The sequence below is a fragment of the Vicugna pacos genome, chromosome 22, assembly GCF_048564905.1.
Source record: "Vicugna pacos chromosome 22, VicPac4, whole genome shotgun sequence".
Lineage (NCBI taxonomy): Eukaryota > Metazoa > Chordata > Mammalia > Artiodactyla > Camelidae > Vicugna > Vicugna pacos.
In genome coordinates, this window is record NC_133008.1 from 12,355,909 (window position 1) to 12,382,049 (window position 26,141).

General features: G+C 52.1%; 1 protein-coding gene and 1 long non-coding RNA gene across 2 annotated transcripts in view; one reads left to right on the forward strand and one right to left on the reverse strand.

Moving 5' to 3' along the window:
• The window catches only part of LOC140688420 (uncharacterized), a 28,116-nt gene extending 20,587 nt beyond the window's left edge, over positions 1-7,529 (forward strand). The window contains exon 4 of the long non-coding RNA XR_012063101.1: positions 7,327-7,529. This is a non-coding gene — a long non-coding RNA (uncharacterized lncRNA). The remainder of the gene's footprint in view (positions 1-7,326) is intronic.
• Positions 7,530-15,605: 8,076 nt separating this feature from the next.
• Positions 15,606-18,407, reverse strand: TLX3 (T cell leukemia homeobox 3). Its single transcript, XM_072946958.1, has 3 exons — positions 17,869-18,407; positions 17,272-17,515; positions 15,606-16,345 (listed from the first exon to the last, which is right to left on the reverse strand). The coding sequence occupies exons 1-3, from the start codon at positions 18,287-18,289 to the stop codon at positions 16,135-16,137; spliced, it is 876 nt and encodes a 291-aa protein (XP_072803059.1). The 5' UTR covers positions 18,290-18,407; the 3' UTR covers positions 15,606-16,134.
• Positions 18,408-26,141: the final 7,734 nt, after the last annotated feature.

The following is a 26,141-nucleotide window of genomic DNA, read 5'->3' on the forward strand; positions in this document are numbered from 1 at the left end:
TGGCATGAGAGTAGGTAAGAGAGATGGGAAAAGAAGGCGGCCAATAAAAGGTGTGTTTTCAAGCTAGTTCCCACTGTGGGCAGCTGGAGTTCATTGTCTAGGAGATGGGAGAATACACCTCTTCACCTAGGGCCAGGCAGCGGGGGTAGTAATCCGCCATCTCCCTGCCCATCATTGGTTGAGGGCAATAAGCAATACCTCTCTCCTTGGAGCATGGGCAACAGAGCACGAGCTCCCATGACCGGGGGAAAAGCCCACAGGCTGAGAGGCACAGGTGTGGACCCCAAGGAGAAGGATGCTGTCACAGAGTTGTTGGAGTCTCCAGGCCATATCTGCTCCCCCGGGTAGTTGCCTCCCTGTGCCCACAGCCACAGTCACGTGAAAGGGTCAGCCGCCATGGATGGGTACGGGTAAGCTCACACAGGTGGCAGCATCCACATCAGCACTAACACGAGGGACAGAAGTGCAGGGTTCTAAGTCATAAGAGCATCCTCTGGCTTGGCTGCTCCGAGAGCTAAGTTTATGGTTAACACAGTCGGCTCTGCCTTATGGAAGGGAGACTCGGGACGTGGCTGCTGCCGGCTGAGGCGGTGGTGCCTGTGCTGGGGGAGCCTGTACACAGGGCCAAAGGAGGACGGAGCAGCCTTGGGACTGGGGCGTCCAGGAGGCTCTACCAGATTTCTTGTGTGGTATTTTGCAAGGAGGCCATGCATTACACACAACTTAGTAGGTGCAGGCATGAAGATTTCCCCCTTTCTAACTGTTAAGTTAGAACAAAATGCTGTAGTCTCCCACTCACTCAAAGCCTCTGTTTCTGAGTGTTGGTCAACTGACTTCTCAGTGAGTAACTGCCCATAATAACAGCCTTTCTGTGCTCTGCAGGGTACCTGCAGAGGTTGTGGGTCATCCTTCCACAAGCCCCTGCTATTCCCCACTTTTTGTGGGGAAGCAAGAAAGTCTTTGGTTTTTTCCCTTAAAGGAAATATTGGATTCTGGAATTTGATTTAATTTTTTTAATTGAAAAAAATCTTTCTAAGGACCTTTGAACATTGAATGCATTTAAGTGAATCAAATAGATATGCATCTTTAACATGTCAGCAAGGCTGCTTTAAGGTTTTTTTTTTTTTCTTTTTTAAGTTTGGATCAGCATTATCCCTGTTTGTTCTTGGGAGGTGAGAACTTGCTATCTTTCCAGAATGGGCCCCCTTTTCCAGAGTTATCCACTGGCTTCTTCCCTGGTGGCGATCTGCTCCCAGTTGCCTGTCGCCTCTCTGGAGTCAGCTGGCGGTATCAAAGCCAAGACTGTATGAAGGAGGCCAGAGGGAGACAGACAGAGGGAACAGCGGGGCGGGCGGGCACATGCATCTGTGGTCTCGGGTATTTCTGCCAGAACCGACACTCTGTTGCCCTTTTTTTTTTTTTTCCTTGACAAGAGTCTGCTTGGAAGTGAATGCACCCACACCAGTCTGTGGCTCTCTCTTCCCCTTGTTCAAAGGTCTCCTCATTCAGCAGGGCTCGGTGACGAGCTCTCCACGGCCCCATCCGCACTCAGCTCTTGCACCAGGATTGCATGTCAGTGCACCTCTGGGTGGGCTCCTCTGCAAGTCCATTTGCGGAACAGCCCATTCCACCCTCAGCTAATCATCAACCCCGCTATTTACTGAGCAGCTGATGGGGTGGGTAGATATGAGCAAAGCAGGTATCCTTGTGCCCAAATTACCGCAGCTCACAGAGCTACCAGCTGGGGAGCACTGCGACTTAAACTTGCCAGCTCTCATTCTCAGCCCTGCCTCCCTGTCGGAGTGACGAGCATTCTGGGCTGCACACAGCCCTTTCAGCCCCCTGGTCTCTCACTCAGGCCCACCACGACTCTCTTCTCCCTCCTCACTTTGGACGAGGTTTCTAGAGCACAGTGCCACCCCCCTTCTCCCTTCTGGAACCCCACTTTTACAGCCTGAATCTTAAGTCCTGCTTCCAGTCTCACTTCCAGACCCTCCTCCTCAGTGGCCACCAGGGGAATTTCCCTGAAATTACACCGTCAGCACTCACAGGCTTGCAGCGAGCCTTCCAGCACCTCGGCTTCACGCACAGGACGATGGCTGAGCTCCTGGACAAGGAATTCAGCCCCCAGGGGGTGGGTCCTCATCCACACGGCTGCTCTGCCGTCCATCTCTCCCTCACACATGCTGCCCTCCTGACCCAGCACCTGTCCCTCTCCCCATTCTTGGGGTGACTTCTCTACGGGGAGGACCCCCGATCCCAGCCCCACCTGCATAGTCTGCAGGTGGAGCTGAGGTGGACCATTCCTCACCCACATTCCTCTGCGCCCAAGCCCTGTACCTGCCTACCTACCTACCGCTGGTAGACATCCATCTGCCCAACCCTCTATGGGAGTTCCTCCAGGACAAGGAGCCTTTTATTGTAGTGTCCCTAGCACCAGCCACAGAGTAGGGCCCATGGTGGGTGATGAGGAAGAGTTTGTTGAGCCCAAAGGTGAATGAACTGTCTTTGATGTTTATAAGAAGGTAACCACCCCTGGAAGTGTTCCGATGACCCTTCTCCCCTTGCTGGGGAAGGTTTTGATAGTAGGTTTTCATCAAGGAGACGCAATTGGGAGATGTCACTAAGAAGGTGAAAGACTGGGAGGGCATTAGGGTTAGAAGAAAAGACAAAAAACAAAACAAAACAAAACCCAAAAAACAAAAAATCCTCAACAGATTCCAAATGGCACCAAGTACATCTTCAAACTTCTTGCCTGATGTTGCCTTTCTGTGCCAGGCTCACTTATGTGTCCGAGATGCATCTTGGGGCCAGGCAGGGGCTTTTATCCTGGTAATTGCCCAGGCTTCTGTCTTTTCTGATCTCTTATCATCTCTGTTGAAACTGGCCTGTGTCTCCCACCAGCCCCCAAGTCCTTACCCACACATGCTGCACTTCAGCCTGTCCAGGGGGGCGTAAATATAGCCTATACTTAACGTATGTCTAAATTCACTCATTACTGGAAGAGCTATCAGTGTTGACGTGTCGGGACATCCATTTTAATTATGGAAAGGGACCTCCTTATCAATTATTTAAAACCCACAGAAAATAACCCACTGAAAATAAGAGAGAAAAATTAGCTCTGTCTTCTGCCTTGAAAATTTGACACAGAGAGCACATACACTCACACACACACAGAAAATTACACCCGCACATGCAGAAACACACACACACTGAGGTCCACTCATCACTTTGATTCTATTCTTCCAGCTTCTAAGAATGCCACTTTTTGAAAAGGGATAAAACAGCAGAAATTTAAATGTTGGCTGTGTTTGAGAAAAGCCATTGAGAAACAAACAAACCAACATCCCAAGTTGGCATTATGCATTTGAAAGAATATTTAGTTGAAGTAACTGACACCCCTTCTGAACTCAAACCAGTCTGCAGAGCTAGTCAAAGCAAAGTGAAAGGTTGAGAGAAGTATCCAAATCATTCAGGGTAAAAACACCTTCTGAAGCATCCCAGTGATTGAGATCAAAGGGCTTCCTTGGGCATTTGTCCTCTAGAGTTGCTTTTTTGCACATGGAACAGCCATTTTGTCTCATAAACGTTTTAGGTTCAACGTCTCCATGCTGGATACTGAAAACTAGGAAAACGCAGTGAGTTTTGAAACTTTTAAGAAAGAAGGGGCTGAGAACTTAGTGAGTTCCTACCATCTTCAAGGCCTGGTGCTGGGCATCCGAAGAAACACAGAACAGGTTAAGGAGGCCCTGCTTAGTCTAAAGTTTCATCTTTTGGTGTCTGACGGAGATTTTTAGTGTTGTTGTTTTTAATCGTGGTGTCCAACGTGTTTAAGAAACAAAACAAAACAAAACATTGAGCCGTGTAAACTGAATTGGTGGCAGGACTATGGGTCACTTTCTTTCTCCCCGTCACTCCTCTTCTACGTCTTAAGCATTATTAAAGCTTTTGACTTAATTCAAGATGTACTCATTTATTTTCAAAAAACCTGAAAATTTTCGCAAATGACAACATGATACAGTAAAAAGCAAAAGCCTCCTCCACTCCCTCCGGCATTCTTTCCCCAGCACACATTTTGGTTGATGTCTGTTGGTTCCATTTCTTGTCCGATGATAGACTGGGGCACACCTGTAGATACGTTTTTTTAAGAGATGTAACATATATATTACTTTGCAGGTGAATTGTTACACTCAATAATGCATCGCGGACATCTGTCCATGTCATTATCTATCAATTTCCCCCATTCTTTTTAATGGTTGTCTTCTATGCTGCAGTATGAATGGTTTGGTTTCACTTTATGTGACCAGTCTCTAAACGGTAGACAGATGGCTATTTCCAATTTTTCCTTCTTATGTCCACTGCAGAGAACACCCAGGTACATGTAGTTTCGGACAATTATGCTAGTATCCTTAAATGCCTTTTTTAAAAAAATTGAGGTGAAATTCACATAGCGTATAATTAACTGTTTTAACACACACAATTCCATTGCATTTGGTGTATTCACAATGTTGTGCAACCACCAGATCTCTAGTTCCAGAACTTCTTCATCACTGCAGAAAAACTCCCTGTACCCATTAAGTAATCAGTCCTAATTCTCCTCTTCCTCTGTCCCCAGTGACCATTAATCTCTCCTCTGTCTCTATGAATTTGCCCTTTCTGGACATTTCATATAAATGGTATCATATAGTATGTGGCCTTTTGTGCCTGGTTTCTTTCACTTAGCATAATATTTTTGAGGCTCATCCAAGCTGTAGTACATATGGATACTTCCTTTTTATGGCCAAATACTATTCCATTGTAGACCACAATTTGCTTATCTGTTCATCTGCTGAAGGATTAAAATTCCTTCTCAGAGGAAACAGCCAAGGAGAGCAAGGTGTTCAGTGGGCCTCACAGGGGGCCCTGGTCTCAGGCATTACACGTCTTTTCCTAGAAGCCGCCCAGGCCATTGTGCCTCGTATCCTGGAGACCTTCTGCCCAAGAACTTTTGTTTGTTTTGGTTGTTGTTTTCTTTTTTTCTCTTTAATCAAGAGTAGGGTAAAAGAGTCATCGGCCCTCAAGTGTCTCATGATATGGAGTTTCTCAAACTGGAGAGAAATTTGAGAAAGTTACTGGCTTGGTCAGTTTTTATTACACATGCTAGGAAATAATCAGTTCATCGTACAAAGTATTCCCACTGCTCCTAAATCCTGGCCCTTGGGGACTAGAAAAGATGGCAACAATAATAACCCTTACACTACAGCCAGGGTTGTGTGGGCTTGGTGGTGGGGAGGGGAATAGCTCCCTATAATCCAACAAAATATATCCAGCTGGGGTCAGTGTTTCTTCTGAACACTGCAAATGGGAGCTGTATTTGTCTTTCTTTTTCACTTCCTTTTTCTTTGGCCCCTTAAATCTTTTTAAAGGGGTTCCCTATGTGCCAGGATCTAAAGATGGAAAGAAATGGCCCTGCCCTGGTGAGCTCATGTCAGAGAGGGAAGATGGACACATGAAGAAAGAATGCTGCCCCTTTGGGGCAAGCAGGAAAGTGGAGGGATGGGAATGCACCCACCCATCCATATGAAAACGGAAGCATCCAACTACTTGTCCGGATGCCTACTTGGCTGACATCACGGGACAAAAGGTCCAGGTCTATAATGGGGTTGCTTGCTTTCTCCTCACATCAGTACTGCCTTGCAGGGGTCAGTGCTGTGAGGTTTCCACAGACCTGGATTCAAACTCTGCTCCACTGACCAGCTGCCCAACCTCAGGCAAGGGCCTTACCCTTCCCAGGGCTTCACTTCCTGACCCACCAAATGAGGACAGTGCTAGCTCTCAGCTGTGAAGATGAAGATAGATGCGTGTAAGCAAATTGAACATTATAGATATTCAGTAAATATGCATCCTTTCCCCAGTTCTGTGTCAATCCATTTTCCCCATAGCTTTTGAGCTAACAGCAGTTCAGCCTCTCAAAGTCCTATTCTCCACTGGGACTAAAGACCAGTGGTGCCCCTGGAAATGTCTCGGGGGGGCCGCAGGTTGGGCTGTGTTCCTCTCCTACTTTGCAGAAAACTTGGTATCTTTCTACTTAGAATCAGCATTCTACGTCCATGTTCCAAATTCTCCTTCCTTGGTGTGAACTCTCTCTTTACAGCTCTCAGAAAACCTCTTCTGGTCACAGAGCCTCTCACCTCCAGCCTGTGCTCTCAGGAGCCCCAGAAGCTCCTGAGAATCACCCAAATCTGGCCTCCCACAAAAGGGTGCAGCCACGGTTGTCCTCTCCTGACAAATTGAGCCCGAAGCTGTGAAGATCTCTTCTGTTAGAACTTTTTAACGGTGTCATAAATCTTTTATTAACATTTGGTATTATACTAATTAAAACTGTTCTCTGTATGTATTATTAATTTCCCTAGCACTTCTTGCCGGGGTGACGTTTTCAGCCAGCTAAGCAGAATGTAGCACAGTAAATAAGAAGCAACTCATTTCCAGACAATTAGCCTTGCAGAAAAATAAGTTGGTTAATGGAAGGCATGATGATTACAAATTTTACCTAAATAAACAGGGTATCTTAATGGTAACTCTTCAAGCTAAGTAAACAGATTGGGGTGGTAATGTCCTAAGCAATACTTAAATGTAACTGTTTAATAAATTGGTAAATTACTCATTTCATCTTAGAACAAAATGGTAATACTGTAGTAATAACCTAGTATATATTCCGTAAATATGAAGCATTATCACTTTAGCTCTGTAGAAATCACCACAGTGATATGTCAGCATTGATCTAAAACTGCAGCATTTTATCTCAAGTTTATTACCCATTTTTGAGAATCGCTGAGATTTTCAGAGCATAATGGCAATAAAAGAAGAATTTAAAAAGCGCTTTAATGTGCATAAGTTAATCAGAGGTATCCTCGGGGGGAAAAGGAAATTTGGTAAAACATGAATTATAAGCATCATTTAAACTTACTTTGGACACTAGAGATAATAAATGGCACCATAATTTAGAAATAGCTTTTAACATCAATGACGGTAAGTACCACTTTACTGTTCATAAGAATTGCAGAGCAATGGTGCTGAGGCCAATTTTATTAGCCATTTTTTTCTTTATAAAAGCAATCCAGCCCTTTCCACAACTGAGGAGACAGGAACAAGAGTTACGTGCTAATATGCAAAATGCATTTAAGTTTTTTGAAATAGAGAATAATAAATTGTGCCAAAAGATACAGTCTGGAGACAAATGAATGATCATTTAAAAAGAATAAGGCACTCTCGGAGTTTACATATTTGGGGAAACTTGATAAAAAAAAAAAAGCCAACAAATTGTTCATACATTTTCTCATTTGCCAGAGCACGCGAGTGTGCTTTCAAATTGGAGAGATGAAGCCATAAATCCCAAAGACTGGAAGATGCCGCAACAGAAGTACATTTTTGTAAATTGTCACCATTGACAAATCATTTTTAAACTATTCAGAGTGCAGGTTTAGTCTTCTCTTCAGGGTGCCCAAGCAACCCGTCTTCAGAGAAGCCTTCAGACTCTGACCTGTACTTACCAAGCACGGCCCGAAGGGGGTTGTCGGGGGCGGGGTGGGGTGTTGCTGGCAGTCACACAGCTCAAGCCGAGCAGCGCAAGCTGTGGGTCGGACAGTCGCCAGGACTCACCGAGCTACCTACTAAGCACCCAGCGCGCTGGGCATCACGGGGCCCAGCAGAAGCCTGTCTGGTGCAGCGCATGGCCAGGCTGGCAAACCCTGGCTTCTGTGGGGGAAACAAATCTAAGATGTCAGCCCGCACCCTGCCCTTCCGGATTCAGTAACACCTCCACCTTCAAGATCCTTTGCTTTTCACCGAATGGATTTGAGGACAAACAAAACAATCCACCTTACTTGATCTTCAAGTCTCAGATCCAACTGAGTAACACGGATGTCCACTCTCCCCTGCTTTTGAACATGAATGTATAACAGATGTGGGGTCTTCATTGAAAGCAGCTCCTTCTGGAGGTAGGTGGGCATGGACTCCAAGAGTACAGTGGGTAGGGAGGCAAGGAGAGGAGATATTGCCTGGACTGTTTCTGAGGGAGGGAGGCCAGGCTCTTTCCTGCATGCTTGCAGGCAGAGAGCAGGCCTGCAGGCCTTCTGTACACATTAACTTTAGTTTATCCTTTTGTGTTCATCTTACCTCCAGACACATCATTATCCTCTCACTAAATATCACTGACTTCCCTCCCTCAGAGAGAATCCAGGAGATAGCAGGGTTGCCTGGCCTCCTCGTGGGAGAAGTCACATTTTGTATGAGAACTCACCTCTCATAACCGTGTCTGCCGCATCTCTGTAGAGCACCCCAACTTTGGTTGAAGAGCTCAGCTTTGGAGACAGATTGGAGCAGCCTGGGCTGATAGATAGAAAACTGTTGCATTCAGGCAGCTAGGCAACCTTGGGCAAATATACTTTAAATTTGCCAGGGCTTAGTGTTCTCATCCGTAAAATGGGTTTCAAAACTGTTTAATAAGATTATTAAGAGGATTGAACGAGAAAATATGCATAATGTACAGAGCACAGTGCTCAGTACAGTACATGGTCGGTGCTCAGCATATGTTAGGTTTCCCCCTTTCTGGAGTCAGAGGGCTAGATTCCAGTCCATGTCCTGCGTGATGTCGCTGTGTTATTTAACATCCCCAAATCTCACATTTCTCGTCTTCAAAATGAGATCTACTTCCTAGGGTTATTTTAAGGGTTAAATGCAATCATTTGGGTAAAATGCTTAGTCCACTGTCTGGCTTACATAGATGTTCTAGAAATGCTATTTACTATTATTTTTATTTAATAAATACATACTTAGCAGTTGCAGTGTGCCAAACGTCAGCAACCAAAGTAAATGGAAGCCCCAGAAGGCAGCAGAGCACCTGGCTTCTCTGACTTAGAATAATCTAGATTCTCCACAGCCAGTCAGCAGCCATTTCTAGAAGGTTCTCTGTGGAGGAGACATTGCGGACTGAGGTGGGTCAGGACTCTGAGCTCTGACATAAATGGGTTTGAATTTTTGCTCAACCGCTTAATGTCTGACCGTAAGCAAGTTACTGATACCGTCTCTGGGTTTGCCTCCTTCTCTCTGTGAGGAGAACAAGAACAATTTATCTTGGGAAAATTAATCCGCCACTAATAAGACGAACAGTAAATGTATCACAGTGGTTATCATGCATTGGGCTCCTGGTGAAGTGCTCAATGGATTAGGTCGTTTAATTCTCCAACAACCCTGTAAGAAAGGTCTGTCCTTACAGGGTACACGTGAGGACACAAAGGCTCAGAAGCAAGTGACTCTTCCGAGGCCACGCAGCTGGTGAGTGGTGAAGCTGGGATTTTAACACAGGCTTCTTTATGCTCTGTACATGTTGTGGGCATTTTGGTTCAGAGGCAAGTCACACTTAAATACCATCTTCTTTCCAAAAGCTGAAAATCCTCAGGGTCCAGTGGCTGCGGGTTACCCCATGGCTCGTCAGCACCCGCAGGGGCTCAGAGCCTGCTCGTTAGCGTGGGCTGAGGGAAAGGGCAGTAGAAGCACCCTGAATCCCTTAGATGGAGTATAAGACCAAGCACCTTCCAACCACCTTCAAGAGGCTCAAAAGAAAAATAACATTAGCAGCAGCAACAAAAATACTGCTGTAAACACAACCCAAGGTTTTCTGGTTTGTATATGAATTTGTTTAGGAATAACAGTCTTCAGACCATTTGGAATTCTCTCTGGCAGTCACACAAAAACATTGGCTTTAATAATAAGGAGGTTTGAGGGACCTCCGTGGGTAAAAACACATGAGCTGAAGTTAGTGTCCTTGGGTTGAAGTCCTGGCCTTTAAAGTCAGAGTGACCTTGGGGATGTTGTGTCACTTCTTAGAGCCTCAGTTTCCTCATCTGTAAAATGGGAATTGCAATAGTACCTATCTCTGAGGGCTGTTCTGAAGATTATATAAGATTGTGCAAATATTATCAACAAATGGTAACTGCTGGGCAGCCAGAGTCTGGGCTCCGGATCCACTGGGAGCTGGGGACTGGGTGCACACGGCCCCATCCCTGCTCAGAGGGGCCTCTCCAACAATCAAACTTGAAACTGGAGGCGATAATACGGGGGACCCCATTCCAAGGTCCTCTCCCTCTGACTTCCTGGGGTTAAGTTTCCTCCCTGTTCTCCCCCATGCCCCTCCTCCTTAGTCCCACCACTTCCTAAGAACAAAAGTGGCCCAGCTGTGTCGGCCCAGACAGCAGATGCAAGCGTGTGCTGTTTAGCATACTGGCTATTCACTGGCGCCCCTCTGAGCCCAGCACCACCTTCTCTAGCCCCAGGGTCTCTTCGGGCCTTGCCCACTAGTACCCCCGAGGGCACACCTTCCCAAGAGGGTCGGTCTATTCCTAGAGTGCTCCACATCCCTCCTCTTGGCTGAGTTTCTGCTGGCAGCTTCTGTGCTGGCAGGAAGGAGAGGATTTTTCCTGGATGGAGGATGGAGGAGGCAAAGGATGCGCCGCCGACCCAGGATCCAGGCCTTGGAGAGTTTCAACATGTCCCAGATAAATCCATCGATCACTAGGGCTTGATAAAAAAAACCCAGTACATTCCAGGTAGCCAGCCAGCATGGGAGCTACGTAGGGTCTAGAGGCTTTTAAAGCCAAGCTAAGATTCTTCCATTTGAAGATTTGGCTTCTTTAAAGTTGGGGCAGTCTGGGTCAGCACAAATCTCTCTAGTGATCCAGCAGCCGGCAGAGCTTTTCCAGTCTCTGCCCTGTGGTCGGGTGGGAACACAGCCTGGCTCAGGCCCCACAGCCAGCCCAGCCGGCAGACCCAGAGTTTGAGTCAGAGCCCAGTTAAGGTGTGGGGTGAACCTGGGTGGGTCAGCTGCCTTTTCTGCTCCCCAATTTATTTGTAGAATGAAAACACGAGACTGTTTCAGGATTCAGTGGGTTGGTGGACGGTGTGAGAACCACTGTACAAATATTCTGTTCAAATATATTTTTTTCTTTTACCCTACTTCCTCTCCACACTGATTGGGAGCATATTTAAAGGGTTTAATAACTCATTAATTGGCAGCCAGTCTGACACTTCCAGGAACAACTTTTGTCAGATCATTTCAACTAAAGTGAGAGGCAGATACAGCCACAGATCTCAGGGTAACACCAGGACACTGCAGCCTCTAACCAGATCAACCCAGGCCCAGTTTCCCAGGTGACTTCTCCACCAACTGTCCACCTTCAGTGACTGGAGAACTGACCTCAGTGGGGGCCACTGCCCCATTCCTGCCCTTCCCTCCAAAATAGCAATACCTCTGATTAAGCGCCTAGGTTATTAGATGTTTAATTAGATTTCTTATCTATAAATATATTTTTAAATGCTTCTATACGCATAGTAATTTGAAGAGCAGCTGTATTATGAGCTGTGGGTTTTTTACTTTTCCTGAAAGTCTTTAATGACTATGCAGCCCTAATTTTACAGATACAGAAATCAAAGCCACTCCAGCAGGGCCGCACAGCAAGGGAGCAACAGAAGTGCGCAGAGAACTCCGGGCCATCGTCGGCTGGGAAGACACCGATCACTGCGGCAGTTCTGCTTGGATTTTGTGTCTGTCGGAACCAAGTGAGTGTGCGACTGGGTCTGGGCGTCGTTGAGAGGAGGCGCTCATAACCGAGTGAGCAGATGCTTGGGAACGTGGCAGCCTCTCCGGGAGCCGGCAGATTTCGTGCAAGGAAAACCGCTTTCGGTGTTGAGAAACCTTCCGTTTCCAGAATGCGGGCGCCTGCACCATGCTGGCCCTTCCTGGGCCTTGCTCTGCCTGTGTTTGAGTTGCGCTGTGGCCGAGATTGGAATTTTGGCGAAGGTACCCAGGAATCTTAAGCGCTGTTGCAACCTAGGCCGGGTCCTTGGGCAGGTTTCAGCAGGAAGTTGCCACATTCTGAGGTCCCTAACGCGGGGCGCCTAGCAGGACCGCTTCCAAACGGTCGCGTACCGCCTGCTGCAGCCTGGGCCCCGGCCACCGAATCGGCGCGGCCAGTGGCTGGACCCTCCTGGACCAGGCCGCGTCCTTAGGTTCGCAAGAAGGTCCTCAGGCCCCAGCTGCTTGTGGAACTGACGAGGCAGACGGGCTGGCAGAGGTTGCCTGGCCCAGGGGCGCAGCCAGGCCTCCGATGTTATCGCCAAACCGGGAGCGGCGCGGCGCCTCTCCCCGTTCCTGCCCGAATGTCAAATGCAGGTCAGCGCGCAAGCCTGGGAGGCAAGAGCTGGGCACCCTTAGAGCCCAGCATCCTTGGAGTCCACCGTCCGAGCCAGAGCAAGAAGGCCCTTCTGCCTCACTGTGGCCCCGGGGCTGATGTCAGTGTTGCTGCCGTTGTACCCTGGGTCTGCTGCTCGTCCTTCATTAGGCAAAGTACCCCTTTCCCCCCAAGTATTAGCGGGCTTTGTTTGGGGGTGGAGAGCGCTGGTCCGACGCCGATGGGCGACTCAGAACTAATTTATGAACTTCCCTGAGCCTTAGTTTTTCCAACTGCAAAATGGGGAGGGGCATCCAATCCCCTCAGAGACGTGCGAATCGTCAACCACGCTGCATGCAAAACGCGTGGTCCGCAGCCGGCATCGTACAGGGAATTGCTCTAGAAGAATCATCCGCTTGCGGAAATCGAGCGGCCCGCCCTAGAGTTTCTCTCTCTCTCTGGCTCTGATTCGGCTGGGTCCTCACTGCATCGCCCAACCCCAGACTCCACCGGCGGCGGAGTCTCCCGGGGAGAGCTGAGCGCAGCCTACCTCCCAGTCCCAGGGCCAGGCAGCCTCGCAGCTCTTTGCGAAAGCCTCGGGCCCAGCGTCCTCCTCCTCCCCTTTCTGGGGGTGGAGCCCCGAAACCGGCTCTCGGGGAAAGCTCCTGCTACCAGCCCGCCTGGGCCGAGAAGCTGCCTCTTGCCTCCTGGTCCTGCTTATGCAAAATGGACGCGGCTTTAGAGAATCTCTCAACGAGATGAGGGAAGGCCACGGGGAAGGGCGAAATCGCTAGCCCTTGCCCAGAGGCCTGCTGCTGCTTTTCCTCAGCTCCCTCCGCGGCTGGGCTGGACGTCCACACTTACTTACCCGCCTGCCTCCGGAGCCTTGGCCGCTTCCCGGGGCTAGGTGGGGGCTGATGTTGGAAGAGGATCGCGAAGAAGGCGCCCTTGTGGGCCTCCCAGCTTACTCCAGATTCTCTTTATCCTAAACTCAGCCTCAGGGGCTCCTGCCTGATCCGGATATTTCCGTACCCTGGTCGGGAGACTGGAAGTAGTGTTCCTTAATAGGGCATCCTCAGGCTCCCATCCAGCGCAGCCAAAGGCTTTACATAGCGGAAGGAGGGCGTTAGTCGCTAAATGGCCTCACGTGGCTCACAATCGCTCCTACCCGCTGAGGGCGCCCGCGCTGCCCTGGGCAAGCATGGTTGGGAAAAGAATCGCCACCCGGCCCCACAAAGTGGGCTCAGTCCCCCTAACTCGAAGAGACTCCTAGCTCGTTTCTGACTGGACAAGGCTTTGTTGGGACAATGTGCTCAGAGAGGGCGAACGCCGTGGAAGCACCGGTGGGGGAAAAACTGGCGCTCCTGAGGGCCAGTGGGACTTTGTCCCGGTCCCCAGGCCTGCCTGAATGCCCACACCGGCGGGCCTATCGATCAGAGACCTTTTTGTGCAAAGCAAGGCACCACGCCAGAGAGAAAGATAAAGACGTGTGTCTGTACCCCTAAAAGTCCCAAGAATTGAGGGTCATCCTAGAGAAACAACAAAAATAATTTAGAAAAACAAAACCCACTAAGTTTATTATGGGGAAATATAATAAAAGTGAGGGAAATTGGAAATCGACTTCAGCGCCTGAGGAAGGGACTGCTGGACCAGCAAAGGCAAAAAAAGGTCGCACTAGTTTTTAGATATTCAAGTTCTCAGCAGAAGGGCCAACCTTTCCCATCCTGATAAAGGCGTTCATTTGGCTTTTTTAGAGGAGAAAATGGAAGCATTTCAGGAAGACACTCATAGAAGAGACCCGAAGCTCTGAGTCACCCTAGTTCCACTCTGGGGTGTCTGTAAGTCCCCAGCGACCGAGATCAGTAGGGCTAGAGGTAGAGCTAAGGGCAGAAACGCTGAGAGCGCCAGTTCTTTCCGACTCCCTCCCTTTCTTCGAGGCCTGCCATGCACATTCCCCGCAGCCCGCCTACAACGAAGGCGTTCAAATACAGAAGCCCGCAGGGTGGCTCGTGGGCCCAAGGCGTGCAGGGCAATGAGACGCGCGGGGCTCCTACAGGGCTTCTGGGATGGCATTCAAAAAGGTTTAGCCTCAGGGAGCTCCTGGGAGCCCGGCCTGGAGTGGGGAAAGGAGGGAGAGAGCGCGCGAGATGGAGCGAGGTAGAGGCAAAGAGATTCTGAAAGACCAGACAGAAAACAAAAAGGACCAAAATATATATATATATATATATATATATATATATATATATATATATGAGGAGGGACGGAGAGAGCCAGAGGACTGGAGAGTCAGAAATGGAGAAGAGGAGGAAGAGAGGGTATGACAAAGAAAGATGAGAAACTAAAAGCAACAGAGAACGAACCTATATAGAGAACATAAAATTGTAAAGAAAAGGAAAAAATAGTAACAGAAACCAAGAGTAACAAATAGAGGGGAAAACAGAGAACGTCGTAGAGAAAGAGATGGAGAGGCCAGAAAATAAAAGTTTTTAAAAGACTGAAAGGGAGAATGATAAAAGGGGAAAAAAATCAACGAGCAAGCGGAAATGTTCACGGATGCTTCCGGTGTGTTTGTCGTTGTCGGAAGGGGCACCCGCTCCAGATCTCGTAATCCCCAAACTTCCAGCTTCTGAGCCAGGTCAAGCGGGTAGACGGGGCCACGCCGCTTCTCACCTGGGGCTGTGGTACTGGGCGTTTGGGCGCCACCCCCCCTCCTCTCCTGTGAAAACGCTGTGGCTGCAGTGACGTCACTTGACGTCACGCTCCACCTGCGGTCCCACACAACCCAAAAGGGCGCGGATATCCCGGGGTTGTGCGCCGCCCTTGCTCCCTAGACGCCTATCGTTTGGAGACCCGGGATGCGCACCGGCTCTGGGCGCACAGCCCTCCCTTAGTGCGCCCAGATCCCTTGAAGCCAGTCGGCGGGGCCGGCTCAAGGCCTCTCCGGGGCCTGCCTCGTTGGAGAGAGACAGTGGGTTGTGAGCAGAGGAAGAGGGGTGAGATTTGCGTCCCAAGAAGTTCGAGGTCGCCGCTCCTCCCACCCCCTAGGTGGGTGGGTGACCTAGGACGGTCGAAGTACCCGTCCAGGTGGGGTCTTTCACTCCCCAACTCAGCCTGACACTGGTTGCTCTGCGACCTCTGGGCCTGGAGTGCCCTTCCCACGTCCACCCCTTCCCGCGGGCACCCAGACTACGGGCGGCCGGCACGCACTGACCTGCACCGCGGGTCCTCCGCGGGGCCCCGGACCGGGGTTCGAGCTGAGCTGAGGCGGATATCCACGAGGATCGGAGAAGAGGACGCGCGCCCGCACACCGCCGCTCGGCCTCTACCGCCACAAGAGTAGGGCGCAGGGCCGGGGGTCGCCGAGCATTATTGGAACGAAAACGAAATAAAAGCGGCGTTAAGTGAAATAGCTAACTTTTTTATTAAATAAAACGACTTAAATAAAAGGAACGGAAAAGAAGAGTGGACTCAGCCTCAACGCAGGGTGCCCCAGCCCCTGGCGCTTCCCCCAGCCGCCTTGTGGGCCGCCCCTCCTCTAGCGGCCCCCGCGGGGGAAGCAGGTGGCCGGTTTCTAAAGAAAAAAGCCAAAACTTTTATTATTTACACGTTTGGGCAAAAGTACAAAGTATAATACAGGCGCCCAGCCCGGGGGGCTGCGGGCGAGGGGCGGAGAAACGTAAGGCGCTTTCTTTGTCAGGCCCGGGCCTGGGGCGGGACTGGGCGCGGGGCGGAGGCTCGGATTGTGCAGCCGCTCGGAGCCCGGGCCCAGCCCCCCTCCGCGGCCGGCGGAGATGCGGCCGCGCCCCGGGGCCTACTCGAGCTTGGCGGCCCCTTCCCCTCTCGGCCTTGGTTCCCCCCCAGCCCGGCTGGGGGCTCGGAGCGCCCCGCCGGGTCGGGGCGGCGATCCTTGCCGACGGTACGCGCTGGTGGCTCACACCAGAGAGGTGACGGCGGGGACCTTGGAGCTATCCTCCTCCCAGGGCTGCAGATTCTGCAGAGCAAAGAGCGACGAGTTGTGCAGACAGAGCGGGTCGGGCTGGATGGAGTCGTTGAGGCTCTTTTGGAAGGCGTCGTGTTGCAGCTGCAGCATGAGCCGGCTCGCCTGCTGCCGCTCCGCCTCCCGCTCCTCCGCCGTCTGCCGCCTGCACCGGGGGAGGGAGAGGGACAGCACCGTCAGGCACCCGGCACTCCGGGGCTGCCGGCGGGGGCCCCAGCACGCCAAGGAGCCGAGGCCAGCCGGGAGCCTCGAGGCACTTAGTCCGTCTGCCTCCCCACCCGCGCTGTGCGCTGGAGACTCGCGAGTCCGGGGGGTGGGTTGGGATCGTTTGTTTTTGTCGTGCGCCGGAGATCGCCAAGAGGGAACTCCGCCCGCCGCCCACCTGCACGCCTGGGTTTTGTGACTTCGCCAACAACAAAGATTGTTTCTTTGCGGGATAACGAGAGGAGGGCGTGTGTGTAACTGACTAGATTATGCGGGCAGCCAGGTCACCGTGGTCCACGGGTGGGGCGAGCGGGCTGGCTCCGCGCCTCCCGGTGTCCCCGGGCCCGCTCAGCCTCATCCAGTTCTCCTAGGCTCTGTCTCAAACCCCTCTTGCAGAACGCGATCGCTTCGCCGTTTACGGGTTAAATCGAAACAAGGATCGGGTAGAAACGGGGCTGGAATCGGGCTGGGCAGCTAGAGGGGGAACTCGGAGTCCGCGCGTATTGTAGGAAATCTGAGAGGGCAGAGAGCAAGCAGGAGGGATTAGGGGAGCGCAAGAGGCCTGGGGTGGGGTGGGCTGGGGTGGGGTGTGGAGAGAGCTGGTGAGAGGAAACCAAACGAGCTCAGGAGACGGAATAAAACATCGAGAGAGTTGGAGAGGCTCACGAACGCGACACGGGGATGGCAGTGGAGGAGAAGCCGAGGCGCGGGAGAGTGGGGAGAGGCGGGCAGGAAGTCAAGCAGGGAGATAAAACCTGGAAAGGAGTGGGGAGGCACAGCCTTAGGAGGGCGGGTAGTGGGTATTACAGGATGGAGAGAGCGGCGCAGGGCGGGCGAAGGGCAGGTGCAGGGCCGGGCCTCTCTCACCGCCACTTGGTCCTCCTGTTTTGGAACCAGGTCTTGACCTGCGCGTCCGTCATTTTGAGGGACTTGGCGAGCGCCGCCCTCTCGGCGGAGGCCAGGTACTTCTGGCGGTGGAAGCGCTTTTCTAGCTCGCAGATCTGCACCCGAGAAAAGGATGTGCGCGGCTTCTTACGCTTGGGCGGCGTCCTGTTCTGGTAAGGGTGGCCGATGCGCCGGGTCACGGTGAAGGGCGTGAGCGCTGCGGCCGCTGCGGAGACACACCAGGCCCCCTGAAGCTCAGCCCGGCTCGACTGCCATTCAGGCCCCATGCGTACCCGGTGCCGCCCAGTGGGGCGCAGCGTCCTCGGCTATTTCGTTGGTCCCGCGCTTCCCCAGCGGCCCCAAGCCGTTTGGGAGATGCCCCCCTCTTCCCCAGGGTACAGGCTTATTTCCCCAAACTCCCTGATTTTCCTCCCCTCTGTGGTTGCCAGGGCCCCTGGGCACTGAGGCCTCCACCAAGCTTGGGCCTCCGAAATCGTTTCTCAAATGGAGCACATCGGGCGCGGGGCCTCTGACCCCAGGAGGGCCGAGGGCCTGTGCCTGTTTGGCCACCTTGCTCACCTGTGAAACGGTCTTTCACGAAGCGGCGGCTGCTCTCCATCCAGGGGAAATTGAGGCCGCCCAGGCTGGAGACCGTGGGCACGGAGGGCATGGCGGGCAGCGCGCTAGGCAGAGGCGGCGGCACGGCCCCGGGCAGCGGCCTGTGCGCTGGCACCCGGATCACGCCGGCGGGCGCCAGGCTTAGGTTGACACTATAAGATCCTGCATCCTCGAAGGGCGCTCCGAGGCCGGCAAAGGAGGCGGGCAGAGATGGGTACGTGGCGCCCGGACGGCCCCCGGGGGGCCCTCCCAGGTAGCTGGCGCCATCGGGGCCCCGCGGGGCTGGTGCGCTGTCCTGGTCCGGGCTGTTGAGGATCTGGTCGATGCCGAAGCTGATGGGCTCGTGCGGGTGCGGGGTCTGCGCGCTGGCAGGCGCCTCCATCCTGGGTGGGCAGAAGGGCTGGGCTGGGCTGGGCGGGGAGGCGGCTGGGTCCCCGTTACGGCGCGGCCATGGAGCGCCCGGCGCCTCTCGTCGCACTGAAACTTTGCCAAGAGTGCGCGGGCCCGACAGGCTCTGTGTCATCTTTCTTGAACCGAACCTGGAGTTTCCGCTGCTAATTCCTCTCCTGCCGCAGCCATTGGCTGCGATCAACAAGCCTCTCTCCTCCCATTGGCTCCTGGCTTTCAATAAAGGCCTAATTCATGGAAATAGGAGCTTAGGGACTGTTCCAAGGTGACATCATTTTAACAAACGAACAATAGGTCAAATTTATTAGCCGGGATAATGGGCGGCGGATATTAGCGCCCGAACCGCAGCCTCCCAAACCCGAAATCTAACGAAGCTGCAATTAGCAGACGCTCCCCGCTCCTCCCGGCCAGGGCCGCTTCCTGGCCGCCGCGCGGGGCGGGCAGGGCGCTCTGCTGGTGAAATTGTCGTTTGCTGAGGGGGGTTTCGTTTTCTTCCAAATTTTTTCATCTGAGCAAAAATCAAACCGTATGAATCCTTTCAATTACAATGGAGTTGCAACCCCCGAACGACCCTGCGGAAACCGCGGCAGCGTTCTGGATACCCCATCGCCACGGGAGCAACGAAACGGGCGCACAGCGGGGCGCAAGCTCCGCGCTCCTTGTGCGCGGGGTGAGGACGGCACCGGAGCGTGTCCCGCGCTCGCGAGAACCCCAACCCGCGTGGGGAGAAATTCGCCCCTGCCTGGGCTTCGGCCGCGGAGTCGCGGCCACTTTGGAGACGCTCCCTGGCTCCAGCTGGGAGGACCGAGGCGTGACTCTCAGGTGCCCACGCGTGCCAGGCCTGGCTGAACTAGGGACCCTGGGTCGCCAGGTGGGGAGCGGGATCCGGTCCCTCAAAATTCGTTGCAGGATGGACCGGACTGTAGTCATACGTGGGGACCCACCCATGGCGCATCAGGTGTGGGACCTGGGGTTCCCGAGGGACATGGGCGGGGGCGGCTCATAATTAAAGCAAGTAGCGGGGTTTCTTTGGGTAACCGGAGCAGCGAGCTCTTCCCGCTCCAGTCCAGCCAGGGCTCTGGGACCACTCCCTGCTCTGCCCACGCCCTCGGAGACTGTGCAGGCAGGCCGAGGGGCACCGGTGACAGGCCCGTGCAGGGCAGCCCCCATCCCTGCGCCAGCCTCAGCTGTTTCCCCGGGGGTGGCTTACAGAATCGTTTTCTACCTGCTAATTCTAAAATCGTTAGGTGCAAACTGAGACTGCTGCCCCGTTGCCAGGTCTCTACCTCTTGCTTTCAGTCTGGCGGACGTGGTGAGAACTCGGTTGCCCTGTTGGCCGGAAAGGTGTTCACCTTCGGGCCAGGTCACTTCCTAGCTGAGTGACCTTGAGCAAAGCTTTAGGCTTTGGTTTTCTCATTTATGAAACGGGACTGTGTGAACTGCGGGATGGTCGTGAGTCGTTGAGAGAGCCCGGGTTAGGGCCTCCCCACACCTACCCCCCAGGGTACCAGTTGATGTATTATTCTCACCATTCGTGTTTGGTTGTTTGCAATTTTATTTGCGAAGGCTCAGTATCTTGGAGAGAAAGGTGTATTCGTCTACCGTGGGCTCCAGTCTCAGAGGGCAGGGAAGGCAACCTGCCCTCAATCACAGGAGTCCTCAGAATTCGCAATCTTAAGGCCTGGCTCCCTGAGTCAGGTCACCATCCACTCTGTGACCTTGGGCAAATGTCTGGCCCTAGTGGAACCTCAGTTTTGGGTGGGGAGAATGAGGCCGTTGGGCTCCGGGCCAGCCCTCCTCCACTGCTTCTGGAGACCAGAACCTTCGGATGGAGTAGATGCCATTGCTCGGGGCGGGGGGCCTCCCATTTCTAATTCAGGCTCTGTCACCGGGGGCCTGGGGGTTGTTGGGTCCCTCATTGCCTCTCCTGGAGCCTCATTTTCCTAATTTGTAAAACGGAAGGGGTAATAGCTACCCCCAGGGTGGCTGTGAGAAGTAAATGAGAGAAGGTCTGTGGAATTGCCTGTGAGAAACTGGCGGTTACATAATAACTTTAACGACAACAGTAGAGCAACTGTGGGTTGAGAACTTAGCACGTGCCAGGCAAGGGTAGGGGCACTTATTTATTTATTCCTCACAACCACCTTGTGCCAAAAGGGCTGTTATTGATTCCATTTTTCACGTGATGAGGGAACTGAGGCTCAGAGCATTCTGACGCAGAGACTGGCAAAGACTCCTCACTAGCTCCACTTTCTTCCTGGCTTCCAGAGCCCTGGATTCCAGGCCTGTCTTTGCCGCCTCCCAGCTCTGTTCAAGGGGACGCACAATAGGTGTGTGGGCAGAGAGTTAGTTAGGAAGAAGGTGTGGGTCGTGTGGGCAACATTGCTTCCCGAGTATGGTGAATGGGCCCAGTGCTTAAGAATCAAATCCCCACCGTTGTTTATCAGCTGTGGGCTCAGGGAATCCTCTTTGTGTCTCAGTTTCCTCATCTGGTAAATCACCAACGCTAACATCATGGGATTAAATGAGGTTTTCCAGGCAAGCATCTGGCACAGTGCCTGGTGTGCGGGAGGGCTCAGCCTCACTGAGCTCCTGGCTGCCTGGGACCCTAGCTTCTCAGTCATCCAGCAGTAGGCGCTTGGAGTCACTGAGCACAAACCCCCTTTCTTTCCCAGCCCAGACAGAACAGGGCTGTTGGGCAGCTCAGGAAAAGGAGTAAGTGGAGCAGGTGGTAGGTAGTCCCTGGGACAGTGTTTTTGAAGTATGTTCCCGGACCAGCAGCATCAGCATCACCTGGGAATTCGTTAGGAATGCGCATTCTTGGATCCCAGCCCAGATCAGTACCCCTGGGGTTGGGTTCAGCAGTCTGTGTTTAACAAGCCTTCCAGGTGATTCAGATGCCTACTCATGCGAATTTGGAAGCTGGTGCCCAGAATATTGTCCATTTCATCCAAGTTTTCAAATTCAGTGCTATAACATTGTGGGGCGATTCTCTCTTGTTTTGAAACTCTCGTGTTGAATCTGTGTTACCATTCTCTGTGTTTCATTCTTAGTGTTACTCAGTTGTGCCTTTTGATCATATTTGCCAAAGGTTTGTCTCTTTTATTGGTCTTAAAGAAAAGACTTTTATTTCATTCTCTTTTTACATAGCATCTCTTTCAGAAATGTTTTGTTTTATTTTTATTACTTAATTTCTTCTTTGTTGAGGTGAAAATTCAGTTCATTTTGGTCAATCTTTTTTTTTTTTATAAATACATTTAACATCATACATTTTCTTCTGAGCACTGTTTAGGCCAAATATTATTTGATGTATATTTGGTGTTTCTGAAATTATAATTTTTTGCTGTGCCTTCTTAACCTTTTATCAACTGAACAATCACACACACACACACACACACACACACACACTAGAAAATCTCTAAAGGACTGGGCAGTTGGCATGGTGGCCCAGACTTGTGAGGCCAGAAAGACTTCCAGGATGCAGCATACCTTCTCCTCTTCCTGATGAAGAAGCTGGGAGAAGGGTTAGACGTGGTGGAGGCCTCAGGTGTCATACAGGAGCAAGGGAGGCTTCAGGGATGAGAGGCAGGATGTTGACACTTTCAGCTGTCCGTGTGCAGGAGGCCCGAATTCAGGCTCGCTCTGCCACTGACTTCATGTGTAGGCTGGGACTCAATTTCCCTGCCTATAAATGGGATAGAGTTTGAATCATGGCTCTTGAACATATTTGGGTCAGCAACCTAATTTGAAAGATTGATGAAAATATTATGGACCACTTCCATAGACGAAGACACAAACACCTCAGTTTGGCATATCGTGGGTTGCTCACCTGCCCACCCTCCATTGTTAATTCACATGCCCTGGTTAGGATTCTGTAGGGGCCCTTCCATTTCTTACGACGGAAGGCTCTAAAGACACTTGCCCAGACTTATTCACTCATTCATTCATCTGTTCAGGTATTTACTGAGCACCTACTCAGATTTTCTGGGCTGTGTCCCAACTTTGGGCCTCAGTTTCCCCATCTGATAGTGGCAGTAATGCAGTCTGAGCTTTTCATCAGTGCCTCCCCGCTACTGGGAGGACTAGGGGAAGGACCTTCCTGAGGAGGTCCGAAAGGCCTCAGAGACTCTGCCAGCTGGAGGAAGGCCAAGACACCTGGTGCGGTGCATGAGGCTTAAAAACCAGTTGGCGTAAGGAAGTGAAGCCCCTTGCCCAGGGGCGTGCGGTGGGGAAGGGCTAGAGCTGGGGTCTGAACCCAGTACTGCCTTGACTGCAAAGTCCATGCTTTTCCCTTTCCCTCATCCCCCCAGTTCTGCTCTGGAAGCAGGTAGTAAAGACTCTAAGTCACAGGACTGAGTAGGGAGGGGAAATCTGTGGAGGCTCTGGGTGAAGGAGCCCCGGAGCTGGGTGAGGGCTGCTGGCAGCAGGTTCACTTGTCTCCGCATTGGCCCCGGGAGAGTCTCCGGGGCAGAAAAGGTGTTGGTGGCACTCAAGTCCATGTCCCGGTGCTGGCCCGGGGCTCACTGGAGGGTCGTCCGGAATTTGTGGCATTAAGTTGAATAGCACACAGCAAGGTCAGACGAGGGGGTAAGGAAGAAGGGGTCAGAAGTGTGCTCAGTTCAGCACTCGCCACCCCCGGCTCCGCCCACAGCAGGTGCCTTTCCATGCTTTAAGACCCAAGTCAGCTATCACCTCTCTGCCTGTCCTCTAGAGCAGCCCCCTGGCCCCCAGCCATTTTCTGTCCCTGTTTATTTTCATCATTGCACTCATTGCCTTTGGACCCTATCTTATTTGTTCTGCTCACCAGCTCTCTGAAGGCAGAGACTTCACCTCGTTCACTCGTTTATCTATAGTAGGGGAAGGAATGAGCGAATGAACGATTTCCAGGATCCTCGTGCTGAGTCAGACCCTGGCCCTGGCCTTGAGGAGGGCCCAGCCTGGCAGGGAGACTGGCAGCAGCAGGAGGGAGCTGCCACGGGGCTAGGGGTTTAGGAGAGAGGGTATAAGGCGGGCAGGGGGAGGGAAGGAGAGATTCCTTCCCTGGTGTGGCCTGGTGGAGGATGTGGTGGTGGCAGGGCAGAGAGCACGCAGTTTCAGGGGCAAGGGCAGGCGTCCAGGGCAGGTGCACATGGTGGCCTTCTGAGCTGCTCCACACCTGATCTTGTGCCCTCGTTTCCTCCCGCCCCATCAGCCATTTTTCCCATTTTGTGTTTTACAACTTTCTTCTCTTCCTGACAGATCTACTAAATTTGACTTTGTTTCAACATTTTGTTGGGCAAATTACATTAAGATGGATGGCGCAGGTACCCTTTATGGTTTATTTATCGTGATACTGTTTGTATCTCACGCTTATAAATAACTTATGTTATAGCTTTTGTTTGTGGAAATGTAACTTACATATTTTATTACGCTTTCTGTAAACCTCAAAAAGAATCTTGTCAAGGAAGCGCTCTTATCAGCAATCCAAACTATGGGACGTAAAACCCGACACTAACATTATTTTTTAATATGCCAAGGAGGCAGGTTACTCTTGCTGTAGTTTGAAAGGTTTGCTGTCATCGTAAACGTGCACCTCAATAAAACATTAAAAAGTCTCAGGAATGATTTTATAAAGTTCAGGGCGGAGGATGAATCGGTGGCAGAACCCATAGACACAGCACATAAGGGGCCCAGGTGCTGGCCTGGCCTTTCTTGGGGGTTTCCCAGCCCCACCTGGGGGTCCCAGAGGGTCTGTGTCCACCTCTCCACCCAGCTGTCCTCAAAGCCCAGTGGTGAAGCACCTAGCTTAAGGGGTATGAGTGGAAAAGAGCCATGAGTTTTGCAGTCAAGCTGACCTGACTTTGAATCCTGGCTTGTCCACTTTTTAGCTATATGGCTTGGGTCAGTCTTTTAGTCTCAGTTTTCTCATCTCTAAAATGGGGTCACTACTTACTTAACTTTCGTATTGGGAAGCATTAAAGTCAAATGAGATAGTGATTTGCAGTGCTTAATGGGTGCCTGTTAACTGATAGTGGTGCCAGCTATTTAATGTTCACCTTGAGGCTCCCCCTTTCTCCCTCTCTGCTCTGCTCTCCGGGTGTGTTTTCCCTCCCTCCCTCCTTCCCTGAAGGTGCTGAGTTCTCTCAGATGCTGCCCCCAACCCTGCCGGGCCGGCCTGCTTCTAGACAAGGCTCCCATATGCCAGATCTTTCACTTTCCCCAGTTTCTCTCGCCAAACCTACCCTGTTCTTTGTTCTTACGCTCAGCTCTGTTGGTAGTTAACTCACTCAGTCACTCATCTCAGCTAACGGCCAATGCCAGGCCAGTTGCACACACTGAAAGGGGCCTCTGTACATAAGCCAAAGGCAGTTCTAGGTTGGCAGGACCTGTGGAAGGGAGTCTGGGGGCCGAGAGGACTCCTCTGGCCGCTCTGATCATCACGTAGCGCAGCACCCTCATCCCCTCGACCCAGGGAAGCCTGACTGGAAAGCACAGAAAAGATGGAAACATCGAGAACACAAGCAGGAGGTCAGGTTCTTAAGTCAGTGTAGACAGTAAAAACTGAGCAGTCACAAAACCTCCGGACTGCTTCCTGCCTGAGTATCAGCTGAAGCTGCTGGCTTTGACCTAGAGCCCCAGGCTGCACGGCCGAGACACGTTTGCCTGGTGGGCTCTCATCAGCAGTGGCCCACACCTTCCTCTCCTCCTCGCTCCAGGCCAGATGCTGGGTAAGTGGCAGGCCCCGTGGAACTGCCAGGATTATTAGTTTTTTCCCGTTGTTGAGTGTAGGTTAGATACACCTGTGATCTGATCGGAGCGTATAACAGATCCAACCAGTTCTCTTTTGTGTAGGCACCGCGAGATTGGGTGCTTCCTTGAATGCTTCTTCATCCTTGGGACAGGATGACCCACCCAAGAACTCCCACGTGGGACGCCACTCTTCCCCAGGAGTCCCCAATGCCCCTTCCCAAGGCCGACTCTGGCAAGGCTGTGGGGGGATGGGGAGGGTGCCGTTCCAAATGGGTCCCTGCTGAATGGGGGTTCAGTGTGCAGTCTGATGTGCTCTGGAAACATCTCAGCTTCCCCACTCCCTTTTCCTCCCTCGGGAAGGGCACAGACTGGAACTCGGTCCTCTAAGGGAAATCAGTATCCCTTTCCAGGTTTCAGGGGAGAAGCTTGTGGCCAAACTCAACCTCTCCAGCAAAGGCCAGATCGGAGTCGTGGCAAGCGGCTTGGAACATGGCTCCGAAGATCCTGCCTCCCACCCTTGTATAACCCCTCCCCTCGGGTGCGGCCTGGTCCTCGTGCTTCCCTTCCAGCGAAGGGAATACAGCAGAAGTGACGGTGCCCTGAGACTGGGGGGTAAAAGGTTGCGGCTTCCAGACTGCTGTGCTCCCGGGCTCGTCTCCCCTGCTCGCTGATAAAGCAGGATGCCACGTCGTGAGCTGCCCTAACGGCGAGGCCGCTCGTGGAGGAGCTGAGGCTCAGTCTACCAGTCTGTGAGGAGCTGACTCTTGCCGCCAGCCACGAGTGCACGTGGAAGCAGATCCTTCCACGGCCGAGCCTCGTGACGATCACGGCCCTGGTGGACAGCGCTGACTGCGGCCTGGGAGAGAGCCCGAGGCGGAGCGCCCGCAGGAGCCGTGGGATGAGCGGTGGTGTTGCTCTGAGCCACTGCGTTTGGGGGTAATTTGCTGTATAGCAGTAGAGTTCTGAAAAACACGTGGAAATGGATGTAAATATTAACTGGTTTCAACCCACCATTCTCAAATTTAGGTCGTGGAAGAGAACAGGAATTCGTCTCAGGTGACAAGGATCTGGGTTCAAGTCCTGCTTGTGAGACCTGT

Bases quoted from the DNA above. Each gene is read 5' to 3' on its own strand.
- TLX3 (XM_072946958.1), bottom strand. From the start codon at position 18,289: ATGGAGGCGCCTGCCAGCGCGCAGACCCCGCACCCGCACGAGCCCATC. The intron at 17,516-17,868 runs GTGAGCAAGGTG...GTGTCTCCGCAG, and splicing joins CGTGAAAGACCGTTTCACAG to CGGCCGCAGCGCTCACGCCC. The intron at 16,346-17,271 runs GTGAGAGAGGCC...CCCCCGGTGCAG, and splicing joins AACAGGAGGACCAAGTGGCG to GCGGCAGACGGCGGAGGAGC.